The sequence below is a fragment of the Narcine bancroftii genome, chromosome 1, assembly GCF_036971445.1.
Source record: "Narcine bancroftii isolate sNarBan1 chromosome 1, sNarBan1.hap1, whole genome shotgun sequence".
NCBI lineage: Eukaryota > Metazoa > Chordata > Chondrichthyes > Torpediniformes > Narcinidae > Narcine > Narcine bancroftii.
The window spans coordinates 489,636,498-489,663,455 of NC_091469.1; the positions used below are offsets into that span (position 1 = coordinate 489,636,498).

Genomic DNA, 26,958 nt, shown 5'->3' on the forward strand with positions numbered 1-26,958 from the left:
ATGAGATGTCTCCTCTGCTTATCCTTCTCAGATGGGGGTTGGTCTCCCCGTTTTCTGGTGCACCAGTCCTCTGCTTTCCCAGAGTCCGTAACTCCTCAAGGCATCAGTGTGAATTCATTGTCATAATGTACAAGTGCAATGTGCAGATGCAGGGAAATTCTTGCTTTTTGCAGCCAAACAGTAAAGTTTACGAACCCCACAATTTGCCACAGTAGAGAAAGTTAATAAATTTCAGTTTAGATGAATAACTTGTCACAAAATTTGTTGATTTACAGGAGCGTTACAGGCAAATATTACTGTAAATTACATTTTAAAATAAATAAATTAGTGCAAAAAGTTGACAAAGTCAAGTAGTGTTCATTTTCCTGATTGCAGAGGGAAAGAAACTGTTTTTGTATCGTTGAGTGTTCGTCTTCAGGCTCTTGTGCCGCCTTCCGGATGGTAGCAGAGTGAAGGGGGCATGGCCTGGGTGGTCAGGGTCCTTGATGATAAAAGCTGCTTTTTTGAGACATCACACCTTGTCAGCGTCCTCGTTAGAGTGAAGACTGATGCCCGTGATGGCACTGACCGAGTTTACAACTCTCTGTAGTCTTTTCCTTTCCTGTTCATTAGCACCTCCGTACCAGACAGTGATGTGACCAGTCAGAATGCTCTCCACGGTACAACTGTAGAACTTTGCAAGAGTCTTTGCTGACATATCAAATCTCCTCAAACTCCTCCAAAATATACTATTGCTGAGCCTGCTTCATGATTGCATCAAAATGGAGGCTTCAGGACAGATCTTCAGAGGTGATGACACCCAGGAATTTGAACTTCTTTACCCTCTTCACTGCTGACCCCTTAATGACATTGAGAGCAAGGGTTTTGTTTGACCTTTCAGTAACACGTTAAGTAAAAACACTCCCAAATGCTGGAGGAACTCAGCTAGCCTTTTCAGCACGTGTGGAGACAAAGTTGTATTGCTGTCATTTCGGGTTTGAGCCCTTCTTCAAGGAATAAGCAGAATAACCCAGAAACAAGACCTCAAAAGGTGTTAATTGGATATGATTAAAGAGACAAGGTAAGAATTTATCATGTCTGTGCAAAAGGAGACAGGAATGGAGAGAAGACGGGGGTAGGTGGGGGTTGGTTTAATGAAAGCCAGAGAAGTCCATGTTAATGCCATCCAGTTGGAGGGTGCCCAGCCGAAGATGAGGTGTTGTTCCTCCAATTTGCAGGCAATCTCAGTCTGGCAGTGCATGAGGCCATGGACAGACATGTTGGAAAGGAATGGGGAATTGAAATGAGTGTCCAATGGGAGATATATGCTAATGTGGAGGAACATAGGAAGTAGGAACAGGAAAGGATGTGGATGATGTCTACATGGACTTTAGTAAGGCCTTTAACAAGGTTCCGCAAGGGAGGTTAGTCAGGAAGGTTCAAACATGAGGTATTCATGGTGAAGTAGTGAACTGGATTTGACAATGGCTGGACAAGAGAAGCTGGTGAGTACTGGTGGATGGTTGCTTCTCAGATTGGAAGCCTGTGACTCGTGGTGTGCCTCAGGGATCAGTACTGGGTCCATTGTAATTTGCAGATAATACTAAGATTGGAGGCATTGTGGACAGCGAAGGCTTTCAAAGCTTGAGGAAGGATCTGGTCCAGCTGGTAAAGTGGGTTGAAAAATGGCCGATGGAATTTAATGCAGACAAGTGTGAGGTGTTGCATTTTGGAAGGACAAACCAAGAAAGGACATAAACGGAAAATGGTCGGGCACTGAGGAATGAGGTAGAACAGAGGGATCTGGGAATACAGATACATAATTCCCTGAAGGTGGCATCGCAAGTGGACAGGGTTATAAAGAAAGCTTTTGGCATATTGACCTTCATATGTAAAAGTATTGAGTATTTATGGTAAAAGTTGTATAAGACATTGATGAGGCCAAATTTGGAGTATTGTGTGCATTTTTGGTAACCTAACTAAAGGAAAGATATCAATAAGATAAAGAAAGTGCAGAGATGAATTACTAGGATGCTGCCAGGACTTCAGGGACTGAATTACAGGGAAAGATTCAACAAGTTTGGACATTATTTCCTGGAGTGTAGAAGAATGAGGGGTGGTTTGATCGAGGTATTTAAAATTATGAGGGGGACAGACAGATTAAATGCGGATAGGCTTTTTCCACTGAGGACAAGTGAGATTCAAAACAGAGGACATGGGTTAAGAGTGAAAGGGAAATCATTTTGGAGGAATATGAAAGGGAACTTCACACAGAAAGTGCTGGGAGTGTGAAATGAGCTGCCAGTTGAGGTGGTGAATGCAGGCTCAATGTTAACATTTAAGAAGAATTTGGACAGATAAATGGATGGGAGAGGGCTATGGACTGAGTGCAGGTCAATGGAACTAGGCAAGGAAAAGTGTTTGGCACAGACTAGAGGGGTCGAGGTGGCCTGTTTCTGTGCTGTAATTGTTCTGTGATGCCTTCAGTTGGTAGGAGGTTGGAGCCAGTGATGGATTTGGCCCTGTTTGCCATTTTAGTGGGGACAATTACAATGTTCACAAGGCATTCAGACGTACAGCACGGCAACTGGCCCTTCTGTCCCACAAGCCAGTACCGGCCAAATATCCCAATTATCCTACATGTTTTGAAAGAGGGGAGGAAACCGGAGCACTCGGAGGAAACCCACACAGACACAAGGAGAATGTACAAACTCCTTACAGACAGCAGCGAAAGTGTTGTGGTATCCACCGTGCCGCCCCATATAAATAAGGTTTATATGGACCAAATCCAAATGTGATGAGCTTGGAATGCCTGCAGTCACCAAGGGCCAAGTTGGGCTGAAGGGCCTGTTCCGAGCTATGATCACATTCCCTTGAGGTACCACAACCTTTGATGATGTCAGATTGTCCAACCAGAACCGTCCCAGTTCTGTGCAGAGGCTGGTTGTCAAACAGAAGAAGCTCCACCAGTGCATCAATGTGGTTGGTTCAACCACCTCAGACACCTGGACTGGTTGGAAGAGGGAGGGTGGGAGAGCTTCAGCTCCCGGATATAGAGATCGCTTCGCTGAGCTCCTTTGCCTTGGTGGCATCAGGCAGAGGGATCTCCCTGTGGCCAATTCAGTTCCCAACTCCCGCGCCTACGTGTCTGTCCGTGGCCTCGTGCCCAGGTAAACCGAGGCCACCCGTAAATTGGAGGATGAACACCTAATGTTCCTTCTGGGCACTCCAACTGGATGGTTTCTGCTACACCACTGCCTGTGCTCCCTCTGGCTCCTTTCCTCCAACTCCCCACCTTCTTCCCTCTCTATCCCCCCACCTGTTGGTGTGCCCTCCCTCCCTTATCTACCTATTAACTCCTGTTTGTGTGCCTCATTCTGCCCATCCTCCGGCACTATTTTATTCAGGCACCTGCTACATTTTGCTTGTACCTTGATGAAGGGCTCAAACCCAAAATGTTGGTTATGTATCGTTATCCTTGCTCTATAAATATATTACATATCTGAGTTTCTCCTAGCATTGTTTTTACTCCCAGATACAGTGGCAGGTTTGCAATACTGGCACTGACCTGTTTTCATCTGCTCCTGCCCTAGGAATTCAGAAACCGTGACGTACTTCTGGAAGAATTGGAATATTCCTGTCCATAAATGGTGCAGCAGGTGAGAACGACCGCTTCCTGTACTGCACACTGAGGGAATTCGAGAATCAAAGGACGTAGGTTTAAAGTGGGGCTGATAAGATTCATTAGGACCTGAGGGCTAACACCTTTATCCAGAGGTTGGTGGGTGAATGGACCGGACTGTCGCAGGAGGTGCTTAAGGCAGGTACTATGGTGATGTTTTGGAAATATTTGGACAGCACAAGGGTAGGATGGGTTTAGACCAATCATTCTCAACCTTTCTTCTTTGTCTATGACCCCTGAAGATTCTGCTCAATGTTTATGGGCCCCCTCTGAAGCACTCAAGTTCAAAACATATATAATATATAACAAACATATATAACAATTACAGCACGGAAACAGGCCATTAGGCCCTTCTAGTCAGTACCGAACCAAACATTCCTCTCTAGTCCCACCTACCTGCACAATGACCATAACCCTCCACCTTATTCTCATCCATATACCTGTCCAACTTTTTCTTAAATAATAAAATTGACTCTGCCGCCACTATTTCTCCCGGAAGCTCATTCCACACGGCTACCACTCTCTGAGTAAAGAAGTTCCCCCTCATGTTACCTCTAAACCTCTGCCCCTTAACTCTTAACTCATGTCCTCTTGTTTCAATCTCTCCTACTCTTAACGGAAATAGTCTATCCACATCCAGTCTGTCTATCCCTTTCATAATCATAAATAGCTCTATCAAATCCCCTCTCAACCTTCTACGCTCCAAAGAATAAAGACCTAATCTGCCCAATCTCTCCCTATACTCTAGATGCTTAAACCCAGGTAACATTCTGGTAAACCTTCTCTGCACTCTCTCCACTCTGTTTATATCCTTCTTATAATTAGGCGACCAGAACTGCACACAGAACTCTAAATTAGGCTGCACCAACGTCTTATACAATCTCAACATCACCTCCCAACTCCTATATTCCATGCAATGATTGATAAAGGCCAGCATACTAAAAGCCTTCTTCACCACCCTATTCACGTGAGTTTCTACCTTAAGGGGAACGATGTACCGTTACTCCTAAATCTTTCTGCTCTTCTTTATTCATCAATGCTCTCCCATTTACCACGTATGTCCTGTTCTGATTCTTCTTACCAAAATGAAGCACCTCACACTTATCAGCATTAAATTCCATCTGCCATTTTTCAGCCCACTTTTCTAAGCAACCCAAATCCCTCTGCAATCCTTGAAAACCTTCTTCATTATCCACTATTCCACCTATCTTAGTATCGTCTGCATATTTACTAATCCAATTCACCACCCCGTCATCTAGATCATTAATGTATATAACGAACAACAATGGGCCCAATACAGATCCCTGAGGCACACCACTGGTCACCGGCCTCCAACCTGACAGACAGTTATCCACTACCACTCCTTGGCCTCTCCCCTTCAGCCAATGTTCAATCCATTTGACTATCTCAAAATTTATACCTAAACACTGCACCTTCCTAACTAACCTTCCTTGTGGTACCTTATCGAAGGCCTTACTGAAGTCCATATAGACAACATCCACCGTGCTACCCTCATCCACATTCCTAGTCACCTCTTCAAAAAATTCAATCAGATTGGTCAAACAGGACCTTCCGCCCACAAATCCGTGTTGAGTGCTCCTGATCAGATCCTGTCTATCCAGATATTTATAAGTACTATCTCTAAGAACTTTCTCCATTAATTTACCTACCACAGACATCAAACTTACAGGCTGATAATTGCCAGGCTTCCTCCTTGAACCCTTTTTAAATAACGGAACCACATGCGCAATACGCCAATCCTCCGGTACTATCCCCATCTCTAATGACATTTGGAAAATTACTGTCAGATCCTCTGCTATTTCCTCCTTTACTTCTCTCAATGTCCTGGGGAAGATCCCGTCTGGTCCCGGAGACTTATCCACCTTTATATTCCTCAAAAGCCCTAACACTACATCTTTCGTAATCACTATATTCTCCATATTTACCCAATTTGCTTTTTTTATCTCACATATCCCAATATCCTTCTCCTTGGTGAATACCGAAGAAAAGAAACTGTTCAATACCTCCCCCATTTCTCTAGGCTCCACACACAGTTTTCCGCTCTGATTCTCTAAGGGACCAATTTTGTCTCTCGCTTTCCTTTTACCATTAACATATTTGTAGAACCCTTTTGGATTAATTATCACCCTGCTTGCTATAGTCTCCTCGTACCTTCTTTTAGCTTTCCTAATTCCTCTCTTAAGATTCCTCTTACATTCAATGTATTTTTCAAACATCTGCTTAATTCCATGCTTCTTATACCTAATGTACACCTCCCTTTTTCTTCGAACCAAGTTTCCAATATTCCTTGAAAACCACGGCTCTCTCAAACCTTTTGCCCCTCCTTTTAACCTAACAGGAACATAAAGCTTTTGCACTCGCAAAATCTGATCTTTAAAAGACTTCCATCTCTCTACTACATCCTGCCTATAAAACAAATTGTCCCAATGCACACCCTGTAAGTCCTTTCGCATCTCCTCAAATCTAGCTTTTCCCCAATCAAAAACCTCAACCCTTGGTTTGAAGCTGATGGCATTATGATCACTGGACCCGAAGTGCTCGCCAACACTAACCTCCGTCACTTGACCCATCCCATTTGCCAACAGTAGATCTAACACTGCTCCTTCTCTGGTCGGCACCTCTACATATTGTTGTAAAAAACTATCTTGCACACATTTCACAAACTCTAACCCATCCAGCCCTTTCACAGAATGTGTTTCCCAATCTATATGTGGAAAATTAAAATCTCCCATAATTACAACCCTGTGCTTATCACAAATATCCACTATCTCCCTACAGATTTGCTCCTCTAGGTCTCGGTCCCCTCCGGGTGGTCTATAATACACCCCTACAAGTGTAACCTCTCCTTTCCCACTCCTCAGTTCCACCCAAATAGCCTCTGTGGACAAGCCCTCTAATCTATCCTGCCTAAGCACCGCTGTAATATTCTCCCTGACAAGCAATGCAACACCACCTCCTCTTGCCCCTCCGACTCTATCACACCTAAAGCAACGAAACCCAGGGATATTCAGCTGCCAATCACATCCCTCCTGCAACCATGTCTCACTAATCGCTACCACATCATACTTCCAAGTATCAATCCACACCTTCAGCTCATCCCCTTTTTTACAATACTCCTGGCATTAAAATATATGAATTTCAAGTTTCCCTCATCTTTAATAACAACATTATTTCCTTTTCCTGCCAATTGCCCTTCATCTTCTTCCAGAGCATTTCCTTTCTCTATCACCTGCCCATCCATATTCAGATACTTACTACAAACTTCCTTTGTTTGCATTCTAACCTTCTCCTTACTGCTCTGTACTATTTTGCTCCCTCCCCCCAACCATTCTAGTTTAAAGGATCCTGAGTAGCCCTAGCAAATACCCCTGCCAGGATTCTGGTCCCCCTGGGATTTAAGTGTAACTTGTCCTTACTGTACAGGTCACATCTTCCCCAAAAAAGATCCCAGTGATCCAGAAACTTGAAACCCTGCCCCTTACTCCACCCCTTCAGCCACGTGTTAATCCTCCACCTCATTCTATTTCTATTCTCACTGTCACGTGGCACAGGGAGTAATCCAGAGATACCCCCTTTGCGGTCCTTATTTTTAATTCCCTACCTAACTGCCTTTACTCACTTTTTAGGACCTCTTCTCTATTCCTCCCTATGTCATTGGTACCTACATGTACCACGACCTCTGGCTCCTGTCCCTCCCACTTTAGGATATCCGGGACACGAGCAGCAACATCCCGGACCCTGGCACCAGGGAGGCAAACCACCATCCGGTTCTCCTTGCTGCGTCCACAGAATCCCCTATCTGTCCTCTTAACTATGGAGACCCCTACCACTATTGCCCTCCTCTTCTTTTCCCTACCTTTCTGAGCTACAGTTGAGTTCTTTTGTACTTTTCTCCTACCGACTACACAAAAAACATCAAAAATATGTTATGATTTTAGTTTCTGCCCTCCCTTAAATGTGCTGTGGCCCAAGGGTTGGTGGGGGGAGGGGTGATGGTGGGAGGCCACTTTGCCCCCATTGAGATTGGCTGGTTTAGAGTGATCTGGACCAAATGCAGGCAGGTAGGACATTTTGGTCGGCATGGGGGGCAGGTTGGGCTGAAGAACCTGTTTCCCCCACTGTCACTCTACTCCCTCAGCTCCACTGGCTCCAATGAGACGTCAGCCCTCGTTCATTATGCCTGATGGTCTTTAATCTGACATCATCAAAGATTTATGAAGCCTTTTTAGTGTTTGGGAGTGGTTAGAAAATCCTTGCATAAATTTGCAAAAGTCTTAGAAAATACACCAATACAGTGGGACATGAGAAGCGTGGAGTTCAGAGACTGATCGGTCCAACCAGTCTGTGCCTGGTTTCTGCTCCAACGTGGACCTCCTCACTCTCTGTAGGCAAGGGGGCTGGTGGTTGAACAGAGAACATTGTGTACAGGAGCAGGGCCTTTAGTCCATGATATCTATACTAAACCCAATACCAAATTAAATCCCCAGGCCCCTAGACCATCTCATCTCCCACCCTTGCCCTTCCTGTGATTTCCCTTGCCCCCCTCCTCCGCCCTCTGACCTCCTTTTTCCCCACCTCCACCCTCTGACCTCCTCTGCCCCCCACCTCCACCCTCTGACCTCCTCTGCCCCCCACTTCCACCCTCTGACCTCCTCTGCCCCCCACCTCCACCCTCTGATCTCCCAACCCTCCACCTTCCCCTCTGACTTCCACCACCCTCCATCTCCCTCCTCCTACGCTCTCCATTCAGAGAGCTATTCCCCTTCCCCTATCAATTCCCAGCTTTTTTTCTAATGTGCCCTCCTACCTGTGACCTCCTGCTCGTGGCCGTGTGCTCTTCCCCCTGTCCCTCTTCCCACCATGCCTGTTGTTAGCTCGTACCTGAAGGACTCAGGACCGAAATGTTGGTTATGTATCTTTGCTACATAAGGGATGCAATGTGACCTGCTAAGTTTCTCCAGCACTTTTGTTTAAAATACAATCACAGCGTTTGAAGATTTTCCTTTTTAACCAAATTAAATTAAATCTGCTCTGCCTATACATGATCCATGACTCTCAGTTCCCTCCATTTTCATGTGTCTAGCTAGAAGTCTCTCGAACCCTACCTTCTGCGATCTACTATCCCCGGAGCTTGTTCCAGGCATTCTGTGTGGGTGAGGGGTGGGGGGAATCAAAGATGCCCTTCACATCTCTCTTCAACTTTCTCCTCCTCATCTAAATTGTTCTGGTATCCAGAATTCAAGCAACCAGCAGCCTCAAACAACCGGCTGCCGTTTGCTTGAATTCTGGATACCAGAAACAAAATTTAAAATAAGTGAGAACAAAATAATAGGTTTAAAAAAATTCTGTAAGTTTAAATTTGTAAAAGAAATGTTCTCTGAAATAATACTTAAAACTTTGGTGAAGATGGGAGCAAATGTTCAGCCAGTGTAGTGCCTTGGTCAGACTTCGCTCGGAGCACCTGTTTGAAGAAAGTTGTGTGAAACAGCGATGGGGTCGCCCAGGATGAAGAGCTGGTTGATGTCACCCTGGTCAGAGGCTTCATCTGTAAATTTAGGGAAGTGGTTGGGGGGGGGAGGGGGGGGGTAATTACCTATAATGTTATTTTTTTGTCTTTCGGGTGGCTCCGTGGAAGGGGAGGAACCTGCAGATGCAGCAATAGTTAAATGTTTACAAAGAATCTGACTGAAAATAAAGTGAAATGCTTTAATGTTTATATATTCATGGAAGTGTAAGTACAGTGTAGTATTTTTGTCTTTTAAACTGTTTATATTTAATGCAGGGTATTAAGCATTGTAAGAATAAGTCTCAGGCAACCAGAAAATACACTAATCCAGCATCTACCAATCCCCATAGGTGCTGGATACCAGAGGTTTTACTGTATTTGAGATTTTTACCTGAGGAGAAAGATTCCAAATAGAACCATATAGCAGTGTGATGAGGCAGAATAACGATAAAATCGTATCATGTAGAGAGACCCAGAGGATCGAGGATGTACCTGAGGAATAAGTGAGGGTTTTTGATTCGAGTGGGATGCATTCGATCCCCTGCAGAATGTATAAATTCAGAAATCTGGCTAACACAGCAACAGTAGTGTGATGTCTGTGCGCCTGCATGCTCCTGTAGGATTCTATGTTTCACTGTGATTCCCACAAGGATTCTTCAGAACCATCCAGGCACAAGTCTGGGTGGTACTGGTGGTTGGGATTGAGGGAGCATCTGAACAGGGATAATATTCTGGTTGGCTGCAGGTTGGTGGTTGTGTTCCACAGGGATCAGTGATGGGGCCGCTTCTTTTTATGTTGTATATTAATGATTTGGATTATGGAATGGAATGCTTTGTGGTCAAGTTTGCCGATGATACAAAGGTAGGTGGAGGAGCAGGCAGTGTTTAAGAAACAGGGAGGCTGCAGAAGGACTCAGACAGGTTAGGAGAATGGGCAGAGGGGTGCCAAATGAAATACAATGTCAGAAAGTGTACTGTCGAGCACTTTGGTAGAAGAAATAAACGGGCAGACTATTTTATAAATTGGGAGAAAATTGAAACTTTCAGATGCAAAGGCATCTGAGGTCCTCATACACGTTGAGTTGGTGGTGAAGAAGACAAATGCAAAGCTGGCATTCATTTCAGGAGGAATCGAATCTAAGAGCAGGGATGTGATGTTGAAGCTTTATAAGGCCCTGGGGAGACCTCACATGAAGGATTGTGAGCAGGTTTGGGCTCTTCATTGAAGAAAAGATGTTCTGACGTTTCAGAGGGTTCAGGGAGGTTCACAAAGATGATTCTGAGAACGAAGGGGTTATCATATGAAGAACATTTGATGGCTCTTGGCCTGTACTCGTTGGAATTTAGGAGAATAAGGGACAATCTCACTGAAACATTTGGAATGAGAAAACATGGACAGAGTAGATGTAGAAAGGTTGTTTCCCATGGTGGGAGAGTCTAGGGCAAGAGGGCACAACTTCAAGATTGAAGGGTCAAAGGATATGGGGAGAAGGTCGGCCAGTGGGTCTAAGTGGGGAAATGGATCAGTTCACGATTGAATGACGGGGCAAGCTCGATGGGCTCCTCTATCTTCTGGTCAAATACTGCTGGTTTGTCTCCGCAGACACTTCTACAAGCCCATGCTGAAGAAGGGAGTGAACAAGAGAATGGCTCAGACAGCAGTCTTCCTTGCTTCTGCATTCTTTCATGAGGTCAGAATATTGCTCATTCATCTCCTCTGGGTGCTGCCTCCCAGCTCTGCACAGGTTCTGGGTGGTACAGGGCCGAACAATGTGTGCAGTTATCCAGGACCCTGAGGGAATTCCCCTGCTCCTCAAATGAGCACTGAGGCAGCATTTACATCCAGTTAAGAGAATAAACACTGATATCAGGTCAAACATAATACAGTAAAGCATCAGTGGTTGGTGGCTTATGACCCACTGCTGTTGGAGTATCCTTAATCCCTTCTCGTCTGAAAGGAGCAGACCCCACTTCACTCTCCTACCTCCTGGGGTGCCAGTGTTTCACGTCTTTTTAATAAAAACATTCAGAAATGCTGGAGGACCTCAGCCGTGTCTCACAATGTCCATAGGAGGAAAAGATATATAACTGACAATTTAGATCTGAGCCCTTCTTCAAGGTATGAGTAAAGAATAGGCAGGGATCAGAATCGCCTGTATCTGTCGGGTCTCCACTCATCCACCTTGGAAGGGAAAATCATAGATTGGATTATTATTTAAATGGAAAGCAATTGTAGCATGCGGTTATGCTGTAAAACCTGGGACGTGCTTGTGCATGAATCACGAAAGGGTGGTTACTATGTGTAGTTCTGGTCTCCTTACTTGAGGAAGGATGTACTGTCCTTGGAGGCGGTGCGGAGGAGATTCACCAGGTTGATTCTGGAGGTGACCGTTAAATTTTAAATTTAAACGTACAGCACATACAGCCCTTTCGGCCCTCCAGCCCATGTCACCCAATTGACCTGCACCCACAATGAACGGTGGAAGGAAACCTGAGCATTCAGAGGAAACCCATGAAGACATGGGGAGAACGTACTAACTCCTTGCATACAGCACTGGATTCGAACCCCAATCACTGGTGTTGTTACAGTGTAGCATTAAACTCTACGCTAACCGTGGTGCCCCCAGAGAGAGATTAAATAGCCAGGGACAGTTCTCATTGAAGTTTGCAAAGAAGAGGAGGATCTTATAGAAACATATAAAATTATGAATTAAATAGAAGCAGGGAGGTTGTTTCCACTGGCAGGTGAGACAAGAACTAGGAGATGTAGGCTCAAGCTTCACTGAAGACAATTTAAGACAGAGATGATTGGAGCTGTTTCTCCCTGAGTGGTGAATCTGTGGCATTCTCTGCCCAGCAGAGTAGTTGAGGCTGCCTCAACTGAGTCGGGGAATTAAAAGGTTATGGGGAACTGTGGAGATAACGGCAAGATTAACCGTGATCTTATTGAATGGCAGAGCAGGCTCGATGGGCTGGATGGCCGACTCCTGGTCCTGTTGCTTGTATTCACTGCTGGGTGGGATATAAGGAGGATGTAGCCTGCAGGGGGATGTGAACCTTGGTTTCCAAGTGGCGTTGGTGCAGCAAAGTGACAACTGAGGTCAAGGGTTAGCCTTTACCAGCCGGTGCTGATCCTGGGGCTCGTGCGTTCGTTCCCTCTCTGTTCCATTTGGGGTACTCACTGGGCTGTCTTGCTCCTCCAGTACTTGGTCAGCGTCCCTCTGAAGATGTTCCGCCTCTGGGCATTCATGGGCATGATGGCGCAGGTGAGTGACTGTCCGGGGCAGCAGTTATATGCTCCAGTGCCTTCGATGTGTCCTGGGGACTGTGGAGATGACATGGAAATTGGTGATGTAGCCCACAGATTGATAGATAGTTAAGAAGGCCTATGGGATGCTGGGCTTCATTGGGAGGGGGATTGGTGGTGGAGGCTGAAACACTAGGAGCATTTAAGAGACTCTTAGGCACATGAATGAAAAATAATAGAGGGTTAGCACACTTTCTACCGGACCTCTAGAAATTTGCCAGGGTTTCTGGTGATATTACCAAACCTGCAAACTCCTGACAAAATAGAGGCGCTGTCATGCTTTTTCCTCAGTGCCATTGGTGTGTTCAGTCCAGGAAAGATCCTCCGGGGTAATGACTCCCATCATTAAATCTGTTCACACTCTCCACCTCTGATCCCCTAATGATCACTGGATCGCACACCTCTGGCTTTCCTTTCTTGAAGTTAACAATCAGCTCCTTAGTTTTGGTGACATTCAAGTGCGAATTTGTTGTTGGTTCATCATTCAGCCAAGTTTTCAATCTCCATCCTATAAGCTGACTCATCCCCATCCTTTATACAAGCCACTACCGTGACATTGTCGGCAAATTTGTAGATGGAGTTATTGTTGTACCGAACCACACAATCTTAGGTTCAAAGTGAGTAGAACAGGGAGCTAAGAACGCAGTCCTTTGGTGCTCCTGTACTGATGGAGATTGTGGAGGAGATGTTCTTACCAATCCTCACTGATTGAGGTCTGGAGGTGAGGAAATCCAGGATCCATTTATACAGTAGAGTGTTGAGTTCCAGGTCTTGGCGTTTAGTGATTAGTTTTGAGGGATGATGGTGTTAAATGCCGAACTGTAGTCGATAAAGAGCATCCTGATGAATGGATCTTTATTGTCCAGGGTTCCAGGGCTTTGTGTAGAAACAGTGAGTGAGTGATGAAGATTTATAAAATCATGAGGACCTTGGATAAGGTGAGTAGCCGTGGTCTTTTTTCCACCAGGGTAGGGAAGTCGTGTTGATTGTCACTGTACCCAGATGCAGTGATGGAGGATGTTCTCTGAACAGACCAGTAGACATCTCATTCAAGTAGATAAAGTGCAGGAGTGAAGAGTTACAGAAAGAGTTCATCAGTGTGGAGCAAAGGCAGCGTCAATTTCCTATTTTGTAGTTCATTTGGAGATTGGTAACAGCAAGGAAAAACTGTCCATGAACCTGGGGTCCATGATCTCACACTTGAGAATCTTCCTGACAGGGGGAAAGAGAAGACCTTGTGGCCGGGGTGGGATGTCTTTCAATATGTTGGCTGCTTTTCCAAGGCACCGGGAGTTGAGGATGGAGAGGAGAGAGGGATTGTGTGATGGTCTGAGCCATGTTGGCTGCTTTTCCAAGGCACCGGGAGTTGAGGATGGAGAGGAGAGAGGGATTGTGTGATGGTCTGAGCCATGTTGGCTGCTTTTCCAAGGCACCGGGAGTTGAGGATGGAGAGGAGAGAGGGATTGTGTGATGGTCTGAGCCATGTTGGCTGCTTTTCCAAGGCACCGGGAGTTGAGGATGGAGAGGAGAGAGGGATTGTGTGATGGTCTGAGCCATGTTCATAACTCTGCAGTTTCTTGTAGTCTTGGGTGAAGCTTTCAATGTGGAAATGGTTAAGGGATGCAGTGATTTGTGGAGTTGCAACATGACCTCTCTACTCCTGAACTCAATTCCCCTATTGATGAAGCCCAATATCCCATAGGCATCTTATCTATCCTATCAATCTGTGTGGCGACTTTGAGGGTTATATGGATTTGGACCCCAAGGTCCCTCTGTTCTTCCACACGTTAAGTAACCAACCATTAACCCTGTACTCAGTCTTCTGGTTTGCCCTTCCAAAATGCATCACCTCACACTTATCTGGATTAAACTCCATCTGCAATCATTCTGCCCAACTCTGCATCCTGTCTATATCCTTCTGCATCCCTTCACACTATCCACAACTCCTCCAATCTTTGTATCATCCGCAAACTTACTGACCCATCCTTCTGCCTCTTCATCCAGGTCATTTATAAAAATGACAAGGAGCAGGGGTCCTGGGACAGATTCCTGCAGAATTCCATTATGTACATCGTGAATCTAAAAAATACGAACCAGACTTTCAAATTGTCTCTCTGAGTTATGTCTGGTTGCATGCCTGCGTGTCTTTGCACCGGGGACCGGAGAACGCTGTTTCGTCGGGATGTAGCAGTACAATGGGATGATAATAAACTCGCTGTTTCCCATGCAGGTGCCTCTGGCCTGGCTGGTGGGGAAGTTCTTGAGTGGGAACTACGGCAACGCAGCGGTGTGGTTATCCTTGATTATTGGGCAGCCAGTGGCGGTGCTGATGTACGTGCACGACTACTACATCCTGAACCACGAGGGAAGTCTGTGACTGGAACCCACAGGGCAGTCAGCCACTGCCGCCTCCTCCTCCCCCACCTTGGCTTGTCTTGGAATCGGAAACTTCTTTGGAGAATCGTCGTCTTTTTTGTTTTTTTTAAACCATGGGTGGAAGTTTGATGCCTTAAAGGGAATGTTTGTGGGACTCAAAGCTGAGCCCTTTAATGCTGTGGAGGGGATCCAGGTCTGAGGGCAGCGAAGACGACAGGAGTTCTGGGACTGGACCCTGGAACTTATGGGTGCAGCGAGAGTGGAGATTGAAGGGAGGGGAGGGTTGGGTGTTTTTTTTTCAATCTGTCTGCTGTGTGTTTTCCCTTCCCCCAGTGAGCACTAGTGGTCGGGGTGTGTGATATGCTTTCCCCTCCAGACGTTGCTCTCCCAGCGGTGCCTCCTGCTGGTGAGAGAGCCAGCCCAGCCCCTGCCCCTTACTCTGTTCTAGTTCTGGTCCCTCAGCCCAAATCCAGAGCAGGAGGGTGGGGAAGGGGAGACTTCCCCCACTCACGCTGTTGCTGTACTGGGCCAGTGGTTCCCACAGGCATTCCAGGACCCCCACACAGGATAACCAGCACCGGATTGGGACTGGGACCCTCTTTCCACACCCCTCCCCCGGAGTTAGGAGGCTTGTCTAGAAACCATGTTAGTTGGGTGGTGAATGATGTTGGCCTGTGACCCGCTTGTTCAGTCAGTGCTGACAATCACACAGGTTCTCCTCATGCTGTAGGGTGAATGTGGGGTTGAGTCACCAGGCCCCACAGACATAGAACTCAGTTGGTTCTTGGAGATTCATCAGAAGCCAAAAGTTATCCGATCCATTCCCCGCCAAGTTAACTGGTTTCACCCCCCCCCCCCACCCCACCTCCTCACAACACAGAAACAATCCTCTTCCACCGATATATGGCGCTGACATTTGTGTTTCTAAAGCAGGGAGGAAACCTTTTTTTGTGCATCCTGCAGGGATCCGGCCACGTCCAAGACTCCGAGTACCCAAACTACCATCTGGCCCTGGGCTGCAGGAGGGATCTCCCCATGAGCATCTTCTCCCACTTCAGTACAAACCTTTCCCCATGGTTATGCTCTGTGCCCACTACCCTGTTAATGCAATTAGCACAGAATATTAATGCAACACTGCAAAATGGGAGGGGGGGGAAATATAAAGTGGTTGTGGGAGAGCATTTTTTGACCCCATCTTTCGACGTCTGGAAAGTGCCCGCAGTCTTGCTGGGGGTTTTACACAGTGAACCCTAGCCTAGGACATCTCCATCCCTCTGGTACCAGTGACTCCTCAGGAATTGTGAAGCAATTCGTGTTAAAGCACACTTCCACCTCGACTCAGGCACGTTGAAGCTGCTGGAGTGCTCCGGCTAGACCTGTACAGTCACAAGGTCATTGTAACCCTCGATCAGTGTGGCTTCTGAAACCAGAAGGGCTGCAACAAACTGAAGCAACAGCCCTTCCCCACAAATTTCCCACCAATTGTTGTATTCCACCAAGTGCCTAACTTGCAACTGTTGATTGTAAGCCCTAATGAGTCTCGGGACTGTTCCCGGACCAAGTGTTCTGTCCAGCACTGCCCTGATGCATGCGTTAGCTCCTCAGGGCTAGCGATGGGTGCCTGCCTTGGTGGGATTGTGATCTTGCGTTTTGGCAATCAGTGTGGCAGTGTTCACTGAGCCAGTGGCAGGCAGAGTCTCAGCCTCGGGGTGTGACCATCTGACCAGCACCAGGGTCCAATCTGCCTAATCAGCTGAGAGTGGGTTGGGGGTGTGGAGAGGAAACCTGCTGACCTCCAGCCTAAATCTTTAGCCCACGCCCCTCCTTGGTGTTGTTTCACCTCCTTGGGCAGTGCCATTCCCAACCCCCGCGCCCCTCCAACCTGCCCTGCTGAACCACTGCCCATTAACTCAGGTCCTTGTTTACACAGGAACACAGAACGCCTTTTTCCCCAGAGAGCAGCATGAGGCTGCAGATCCCTCGGATAACTGGGGCATGTTAGCACTGTTTCCAGAGTCCAGTCTGCTATGAGCCCCTTTCACCAACAGGTTCAATGCTATTCACAGACTCTAACTATCTCATGTCAACAGAGTCCAACACCCTCCATTCAGAACAGTTTAGTCATTCAGAGACAAAACTTGATACACACCTGAGGTGTAAAAATATCCAGGCCCTTTTGGAAGAGGATGTATTTTGATGGGTGCACCCATGTCCTGTGCCCCATCTCATGCAGTGTTGATCAGCCATCTCCTCCAGCTCCCTTATCGTTACCTCACTCCAGCATCCTGACTGTCTGCATTTGCATCGAATGTGTTCTGCATGGAATGGTTTAATCCAACATTCATCTCAGTCTGTCTGTGCCAAGGCTTTTGGATTTTTAAAAAATATAATTTGTACTCTAATCATGTAGAAATGCTCGCTGGAAATCATGGAATGAAAAGAGGAGGCAAAATGGAAGCAAGGTCGGCCAGACCAGGCTGGTTGTGTCTCCACAGCTGGCCACAGGCAACCATTCCCACCAGGACAAATGATTTTAATAAAGAATCTTTTCATTAAAGTTCCGGGAGGTACATTTTGTTCGGAAGGATCATTTGCCGTTCAAATATTGCACGTTGGCCATGGATCTGTTCAGGAGTCGTGGTGTTGGTGTAATAATTTTCCACAGGACAACAATGTAGCGTCTGCCGTGGCAGAGCTACTCAATAAATGCACCCTAGTCAGAGATACCAGTGGAATGCCTTTAATCTTGCATCCCGCCCTCTTTTTAAGTCTCTTCCAGTTTGGACACCCAGACCAGAAGTGACGTCACGATACACCCATGATGTACTCAGACAGCGCGGGCTTCTGCCCCAAATCAACAGGGAGCCTGCGCCATCTTCCCTAGTAATTATTCCGCAGCCCGCTACACCACCCCCTCCCAGAATCATCGTTTAAACATGCACCTGCTATGCATCAGACTTGGGAGGGCAACCTCTGCGGCTTAAGGTTGGATAAGGCACAGGTAACACTAATCCCAAGTGTGCGGGCTTCAAATGGTCCACTATGAACAAGTTTGTTTTCCCACCGATGTCCAAGGTGAACACCACACCCTCGTGACGCAAAACCTTGAAAAGTCCCTCATTTGGCCTTTGTAGTGGAGTGCCATCCTCGCCAACAGACAAACACATGCTCTGCCAAACATGGGTCCTTTAGAACATGGGAAGGCAGATCACCTTGGTGTCTCGCCAGAGGAGGGTTTCATGCAGCCACCCAGTTCTGAAGTCGTCATCAGGACATCCAACTGTACAGTAAGGACGGGTTACACTTAAATTCCAGGGGGACCAGAATCCTGGCAGAGATATTTGCTAGGGCTACTCAGGATCCTTTAAACTAGAATGGTTGGGGGGAGGGAACAAAATAGTACAGAGCAGTAAGGAGAAGGTTAGAATGCAAACAAAGGAAGTTTGTAGTAAGTATTTGAATATGGATGGGCAGGTGATAGAGAAGGGAAATGCTCTGGAAGAAGATGAAGGGCAATTGGCAGGAAAAGTAAATAATGTTGTTCTTAAAGATGAGGGAAAACAGGGATTAAAAATTGGCAAATCTCTGAAATTCATCTATTTTAATGCCAGGAGTATTGTAAAAAAGGTGGATGAGCTGAAGGTGTGGATTGATACTTGGAAGTATGTTGTGGTAGCGATTAGTGAGACATGGTTGCAGGAGGGATGTGATTGGCAGCTGAATATCCCTGGGTTTCGTTGTTTTAGGTCTGATAGAGTCGGAGGGGCTAGAGGAGGTGGGGTTGCATTGCTTGTCAGAGAAAATATTGCAGCGGTGCCTAGGAAGGATAGATTAGAGGGCACATCCACGGAGGCTATTTGGGTGGAACTGAGGAGTAGGAAAGGAGAGGTTACACTTGTAGGGGTGTATTATAGACCACCCGGAGGGGACCGAGATCTAGAGGAGCAAATCTGTAGGGAGATAGTAGATATTTGTGATAAGCACAGGGTTGTAATTATGGGAGATTTTAATTTTCCACATATAGATTGGGAAACACATTCTGTGAAAGGACTGGATGGGTTAGAGTTTGTGAAATGTGTGCAAGATAGTTTTTACAACAATATGTAGAGGTGCCGATCAGAGAAGGAGCAGTGTTAGATCTACTGTTGGCAAATGGGATGGGTCAAGTGACAGAGGTTAGTGTTGGCGAGCACTTCGGGTCCAGTGATCATAATGCCATCAGCTTCAATGTCATTATGGAAAGAGAGAAGTCAGGGCCAAGGGTTGAGGTTTTTGATTGGGGAAAAGCTAGATTTGAGGAGATGCAAAAGGACTTACAGGGTGTGCATTGGGACAATTTGTTTTATAGGCAGGATGTAGTAGAGAGATGGAAGTCTTTTAAAGATCAGATTTTGAGAGTGCAAAAGCTTTATGTTCCTGTTAGGTTAAAAGGAGGGGCAAAAGGTTTGAGAGAGCCGTGGTTTTCAAGGAATATTGGAAACTTGGTTCGAAGAAAAAGGGAGGCGTACATTAGATATAAGAAGCATGGAGTTAAGGAGATGTTTGAAAGATACATTGAATGTAAGAGGAATCTTAAGAGAGGAATTAGGAAAGCTAAAAGAAGGTACGAGAAAACTATGGCAAGCAGGGTGAAAACTAATCCAAAAGAGTTCTACAAATATGTTAATGGTAAGAGGAAAGCTAGAGACAAAATTGGTCCCTTAGAAAATCAGAGCGGAAAACTGTGTGTGGAGCCTAGAGAAATGGGGGAGATATTGAACAGTTTCTTTTCTTCGGTATTCACCAAGGAGAAGGATATTTTGGATATGTGAGATAAAAAAAGCAAATTGGGTAAATATGGGGAATATCGAGATTACAAAAGGTGTAGTTTTAAGGCTTTTGAAGAATATAAAGGTGGATAAGTCTCCGGGACCAGACGGGATCTTCCCCAGGACATTGAGAGAAGTGAGGGAGGAAATAGCAGAGGCTCTGGCGGTAATTTTCCAAATGTCATTAGATATGGGGATAGTGCCGGAGGATTGGCGCATTGCGCATGTGGTTCCGTTATTTAAAAAGGGTTCAAGGAGGAAGCCTGGCAACTATCGGCCTGTAAGTTTGACGTCTGTGGTAGGTAAATTAATGGAGAAAATTCTTAGAGATAGTACTTATAAACATCTGGATAGACAGGATCTGATCAGGAGCACTCAACATGGATTTGTGGGAAGAAGGTCATGTTTGACCAATCTGATTGAATTTTTTGAAGAGGTGACTAGGAATGTGGATGAGGGTAGCGCAGTGGATGTTGTCTATATGGACTTCAGTAAGGCCTTCGATAAGGTACCACATGGAAGGTTAGTTAGGAAGGTGCAGTCTTTAGGTATAAATTTTAAGATAGTCAAATGGATTGAACATTGGCTGAAAGGGAGAGACCAGAGAGTGGTAGTGGATAATTGTCTGTCAGGTTGGAGGCCGGTGACCAGTGGTGTGCCTCAAGGATCTGTATTGGGCCCATTGTTGTTCGTTATATACATTAATGATCTAGATGATGGGGTGGTGAATTAGATTAGTAAATATGCAGACGATACTAAGATAGGTGGAATAGTGGATAATGAAGAAGGTTTTCAAGGATTGCAGAGGGATTTGGGCTGCTTAGAAAAGTGGGCTGAAAAATGGCAGATGGAATTTAATGCTGATAAGTGTGAGGTGCTTCATTTTGGTAAGAAGAATCAGAACAGGACATACGTGGTAAATGGGAGAGCATTGAGGAATGCAGAAGAGCAGAAAGATTTAGGAGTAACGGTACATCATTCCCTGAAGGTAGAAACTCATGTGAATAGGATGGTGAAGAAGGCTTTTAGTATGCTGGCCTTTATCAATCATTGCATGGAATATAGGAGTTGGGAGGTGATGTTGAGATTGTATAAGGCGTTGGTGCGGCCTCATTTGGAGTTCTGTGTGCAGTTCTGGTCGCCTAATTATAGGAAGGATATAAACAGAGTGGAGAGAGTGCAGAGAAGGTTTACCAGAATGTTACCTGGGTTTAAGCATCTAGAGTACAGGGAGAGATTGGGCAGATTAGGTCTTTATTCTTTGGAGCGTAGAAGGTTGAGAGGGGATTTGATAGAGGTATTTAAGATTATGAAAGGGATAGACAGAATGGATGTGGATAGACTATTTCCGTTAAGAGGAGGAGAGATTGAAACAAGAGGACATGAGTTAAGAATTAAGGGGCAGAGGTTTAGACGTAACATGAGGGGGAACTTCTTTACTCAGAGAGTGGTAGCCGTGTGGAATGATCTTCCGGGAGAAATAGTGGTGGCGGAGTCAATTGTATTATTTAAGAAAAGGTTGGACAGGTATATGGATGAGAAGAAGATGGAGGGTTATGGGCATTGTGCAGGGAGGTGGGACTAGAAAGGGGTGTTTGGTTCGGTGCAGACTAGAAGGGCCTAATGGCCTGTTTCCGTGCTGTAATTGTTATGTTATGTTATCAGAATTCGCACCTGGCTGCTTGAAGTCCAGGTCACCTGGGATAGTCAAGAGGGGCATCATAAACCATTTCCATCAATGAAGCAGGGCAAATCTTCCTTCAGTGCAGTATTGTTGGTATCTCCAACAATACCCAAGGCAAATGATCCATCCAATTGAGGCCCATGAGTCTGGCTTTCAAGGCGGACTTAAGGTGCCTGTGGAAACGTTCAACCAACCCGTTCGACTGTGGGTGATAGGCCGTGGTATGATGTAATTTGGCATGTACAGAAATCCACCAAAACAGTCCACAAGGATGATGTAAACTGAGCCCCACGATGCGAGGTGATGAGGTTGAGGATCGCCCAGGCACAGGTTTCGGTATCACTGGCGGGGAGAGGAACGGCTTCAGGTAAAATAGTCGACCTCATATCCCTGATTACTGGTAGGGGCCAACGAGATTGACGTGCACGTGATTGGACCGGCAATCAGAAATTCTCTCGGGTCAGGGCAGTCACACAAAGAAAGAAGGCCAGTTCAAGCGCTAGCTGCTGTGGCCAGTAATGACGGCCAGCCACATCATTTCCCATTGACTCCTCTGACCTGATGGCAGGGTAAGCTCATGGAGGCACACACCTTTGGGCATTTCTCCCCCAGCGGTGGTGATAGAAACACCAGTCTCTCCTATCCAGTTGTGCAGCCACCTCAGGAAGTGCCCCCAGGTACTGTCACAAGAGGCATACAAGGTACTGGAACAGTGCCTGCCAAATATATCGGCTGCATGTACACCACGCTCTGCTGGGGCGTGCCATACAGCCTCTTAGCCTCCTGGGTGACTGTCAATGGGTCACTAAAGTCCATTTTGGTGATAGCTGAGAAGACATCCCAGGAGCTTGGACAGAAACAGTGTCTCAAACAGGAGACAGTCAATGTGGCCATTAGTGAGCATGACCATCTCCATCATAAGGTCTGAGGGGCTCCTGTCTCCCAACCCCTGCATATTCAGGACCCGAATACCCCGCTCATGCTTGCTGATCTCCAGCATGTCTAGTAAAAACCAATAGAATCGGATATCCTTCTGGTCCGCTGGCAAGTTATCAAGATACCTTCTCAGCAGTAACAGTGTGATTCTGGTTCGTTCGGTGGACTTCACGAAATGACTTTACCCAAACTTTCATCCCGGTCAGACTACTTTATTCTGCAGAATTGTGAGCTATCTGCACAAGGCCTCACAAAGATGCACTCTCTATAGAAGCTGGCAGAGACAGACCCCGTGTTTTACAGCTTGCCTTCGTTCAGTGTACACATGGGCCAGGCTACATTTGGCCCAATCAAAAGTTTACACAATATATTCTTACCCAATGCAATTACTACTAAGTACAAATTCCATTGCTACATAAGATTGACAGCCTCTTATCAGACCTGCTTGTTGATTGGTTCAGAGTAAATTCCTAGTTAGTCATCGTACTAATTTTACCTTTTGAATTGCCATACCCGCCTTATTAGAATGCTGCAAAATCTCGCTTTTACTCTCACTGGTTTTTAACCCCTTCCTTCCTCAGCAGAATACAGGATGCTGATTCCACACCAAAATTTGGTGTCCTCTTGTCGGACTCACCAATGTAGTGTCTGCCACGGCAGTGCTGCTCAATAAATACACACTAGTTAGAGAGACCTGTGGAATGCATTTAATCTTGCATCCTGCCCTCTTTGTCAGTCACTTCCAGTCTGGACACCTGAAACCAGAGGTGCATCACAACACGTCCGTGACGCACTCTGACAGCACAAGCTTCTGCCCCAGGATGACAGGGAGCCCACGTCATCTTCCCTGGTAAGTATTCTGTGGTGATTCGGCCCACCCCAGGCCACCACTGCTTGGCCCGCTACAACAGTGTCAATAAAATGAGCAATTCCTGATAAGGACAGGGCGAGTGTTAGTGCCACAAAAGGTTTGGACTTTTTTTTTTAATTCCAGCTTTAGAAAGCTTCCCTCTGCATCTAATCTGCACTATCCCAGCCCTGGGGGTGTGTGATGGGACGGTGCGGAGGCAGGTCCACTCTGTGTCTGACCCTGGAGTGTGTGATGGGACGGTGCGGAGGCAGGTCCACTCTGTGTCTGACCCTGGAGTGTGTGATGGGATGGTGTGGAGGGAGCTTCATTCTGTGTCTGACCCTGGAGTGTGTGATGGGACAGTGCGGAGGCAGGTCCACTCTGTGTCTGACCCTGGAGTGTGTGATGGGATGGTGTGGAGGGAGCTTCATTCTGTGTCTGACCCCGGGAGTGTGTGATGGGATGGTGTGGAGGGAGCTTCACTCTGTGTCTGACCCCGGGAGTGTGTGATGGGATGAAATGGAGGGAGCTTCACTCTGTGTCTGACCCCGGGAGTGTGTGATGAGTCAGGGTAGAGGGAACTTCATTTGATGTGACCCTGGGAATGGGTGATGTTACGACGTGGCAGTGTGTGTAACCCTGGGAGTGTGTGTGATGGGACAGGTTAGAGGGAGTTTCACTGTGTGTGTGACCCAGAGCATTATGTAGGAGGAGCTTCATGTGTTTTAAAAAAACACAGGAATGCCAGAGGAACTCTGGTCTCACAGCCTGCACAGGAGGTAAAGATATGTTATCAACCTTTCAGTCCCGAGTCCACCTCTTGGTGTCTATTTTATAAAAAAAAAAAATTTAATTCTTTTGGCCTTTGTGGTGAAGTGCTATTTATCAAATTAGATCAGGTGTGAACAACTATTTTAAACTATCTGCATTCTGTAAAATGTTTCAAATGGAACCATTGGGTGATCAGTGGGAACTCCCCCCCCCCCCCCCCCCCCCCCACCCCCCCACAATCATTCAAGGTTCTTTTATTGTCATGTAATAGTGATTTTACACAAAATTGCCTTCTGTCTGCTATAGGGCAGACAAAGAATGGAGCAGTGCTGTCCCTCTACTCTCCCAGGTCTGCACCAGTGGCCGCATTGCCATTTCCACTGATGGGCCTTGAACAAATCTGGGCACAGGTGCCCCATTGCCCAGCCCTGTGAAGGTTAACTTGGCCAAGGCCAGAAACAGGCAGTGGGAGCTGGAACGTGGGGGCTTCAGAGCCTAAGGTCTTGTGACCTATGCTCTCTGTATAATCGTGGACCCTCCTGCCCCTAGAGACAGCAGAAGCTGTGGATGTTCATAATCCTCCACCCCAGTCCCCACTATAAAGGGGAAGGACTCCCACACGCAGCCCTCCACTCTGAACCCCTCCTCACCTCCAGATGCCTGATCGGACTACCAGGGTCTAGCCAGCAGGGCAGGGGACGAGGGGAGAACGAGGGGAGAAACCCTGCAACAGCGGTCTGTGCAGGAATCTGCCCTGTGTGATCTGGAATGGTACACAGGATTTTCTGAGCAATGAATTCAGCTGCTGCCGCCGGTTAGCATGAGGCTCTAACAGTGCCAGCAGCCCGGTTCAAATCCGTCAGCCTGCGTGGGTTTCCTCCAGGTACTCCGGTTTGTTCCCACTATTCAAAACAGTCAGGGTTGTCGGATAATTTGGGTTGTTATGAACTAATAAAATCTTATTAGTTTCTTCTTTGGCTTGGCTTCGCGGACGAAGATATGTGGAGGGGTAATGTCCACGTCAGCTGCAGGCTCGTTGGTGGCTGACAAGTCCGATGCGGGACAGGCAGACACGGTTGCAGGGGAAAATTGGTGGGTTGGGGTTGGGGGTTGGGTTTTACCTCCTCTGTCTTTTATTATTAATACTAACAAAGGAACAGCAATGGAAAATTCACCAATGGGAAATTCAAAATAATAGTTTTTATTAAACTATTAATAACATTTCTTACTCATCTCTAAACTTAACTATATCTTAAAACCCCACTCTGCAAATGTATGTGTGTGTGTGATTAAATTCAAACGATTACCGTTTAAGCTTGATTCTGAAGAAGTCTAGTTTCAAACATCTTGTGACCTTAAGGATCTTTTAAAATCGTAGTTCAGAAGTAATTATGAAGCAATTTTAAACATTGTCTTCAGATCTCTTTAAATTCACAAGTCTCTTGATCAGCTGTCTTTCAGAGAGATATTCTTCAAACAGGAGTGACCATCTTCTGGACACAAATGAGGCTTCCTCTTTTTTTCTACAAAGGGCAGTGGGAAGTGCCACATGTTGTATATCTTCTATAATAAAGAACATCTCCCTCTCTTTCCAGTGACTACTGCCCCAATTCTTTCTTTCCAGGATGTAGTTTTTCATTCAGTAGAAAGATCTCTGACATCATGTGACACAACATCACCACACTTTTGGTTTCATTTCTGCAAAACCACTTTATAAAAACGTGGCCACACCTCCGTTCAAGCAGGTAAAGTGGTTTACAAAGCCTGATGACCACAAGCAAAAACCTGTTTTTGTTTAAACAGATGGCCTCCTTCAGCAGTTCTTCTTGAGCACTTGAATACTTCAGTTTTTAATAAATCAAACACTCTATTGTTCTTGAATCAATTAAGACCCACTTCAGTTCCATTACTTCTCATTCCAGAACGAACTCTTTTTCTTATTGCAATGTTTCTGCGAATGTGATGTGACCTGTGAGTGACTCTGTATGCAGCCCCTAATTCCCTAACTAGAAATAGATTTAACTCTATAATTTACTTTACTAAGAAATATATATAACTAAAGATTTTAACTTTAAAGATTAACACAAATCCGTTACAGGGTGAATTTGGGAAGTCCATTTAAATGGCCAAAATAGGCTTCTACCATATTTTAAATAAACCATATAACAATTACAGCACAGAAACAGGCCAACTTGGCCCTTCGAGTCCATGCCGAACACTTTCTCCCACCGAACCCCACTGACCTACATTCAACCCGTAACCTTCCATTCCTTTCCCGTCCATATACTTATCCAATTTCTTAAATGCTAACATTGAGCCTGCCTCCACCACATCGTCTGGAAGTTCATTCCACACACCCACCCCGCTCTGAGTAAAGAAGTGCCCCCCCCCCTCATATTTCCTCTAAACTTTTGCCCCATAACTTTCAGCTCATGTCCTCTTGTTTGTATCTCCCACTTTCTTAAAGGAAAAAGCTTCTCCATGTCAACTCTATCTATATCCCTAATAATTTTAAATACCTAAACAAATCCTCTTTCAACCTTCTAAGCTCCAAAGAATAAAGACCTAACTTTTTTAACCTTTCCCCTATAACTTAGACCCTGTAACCATTCTAGCAAATCTTCTCTGCACTCTCTCCAATTTGTTGATATCTTTCCTATACTTTGGAAAACTGTACTCAATACTCCATGTTTGTCCTCACCAATGCCAACAATAAAATAAAAAGCCAACATACCACAAGCTTTTTTCAACTCCCTATCGCCATGTGACTTCACCTTCAGCTCAGTCCCAAACTGCTCCACACCCAGAAACAGCTCCAGGAAGCTTTGATCGCGCCTTGGTCATGTTCTTCACTCAGTGCCTTCTTTCCCTTCACATTCATTTCTCTTCTAACTTTCTTCAACCTGTTTCTCTCTGATTTACTATATTGTATATAAACCTTTATTTTTCTGTTGTTGCTATTGATTTTAAGTTGTAAAAGTTTTAAATAAAAGTTTTTTTAAAAACCTGTTTCTCTCTGCAGGTCCTGAACAGCACCA

The 26,958-nt window shown here is 45.8% G+C and overlaps 1 protein-coding gene across 1 annotated transcript in view; it reads left to right on the forward strand.

Annotated features, from left to right (window-relative positions):
- Positions 1-17,428, forward strand: part of LOC138751987 (diacylglycerol O-acyltransferase 1-like) — a 174,960-nt gene extending 157,532 nt beyond the window's left edge. The window contains exons 14-17 of the mRNA XM_069915110.1: positions 3,573-3,638; positions 10,792-10,879; positions 12,392-12,454; positions 14,726-17,428. Coding sequence (XP_069771211.1) covers positions 3,573-3,638; positions 10,792-10,879; positions 12,392-12,454; positions 14,726-14,872 — 364 coding nt within the window. The 3' untranslated portion in view covers positions 14,873-17,428. The remainder of the gene's footprint in view (positions 1-3,572; positions 3,639-10,791; positions 10,880-12,391; positions 12,455-14,725) is intronic.
- The last annotated feature ends 9,530 nt before the right edge of the window (positions 17,429-26,958 follow it).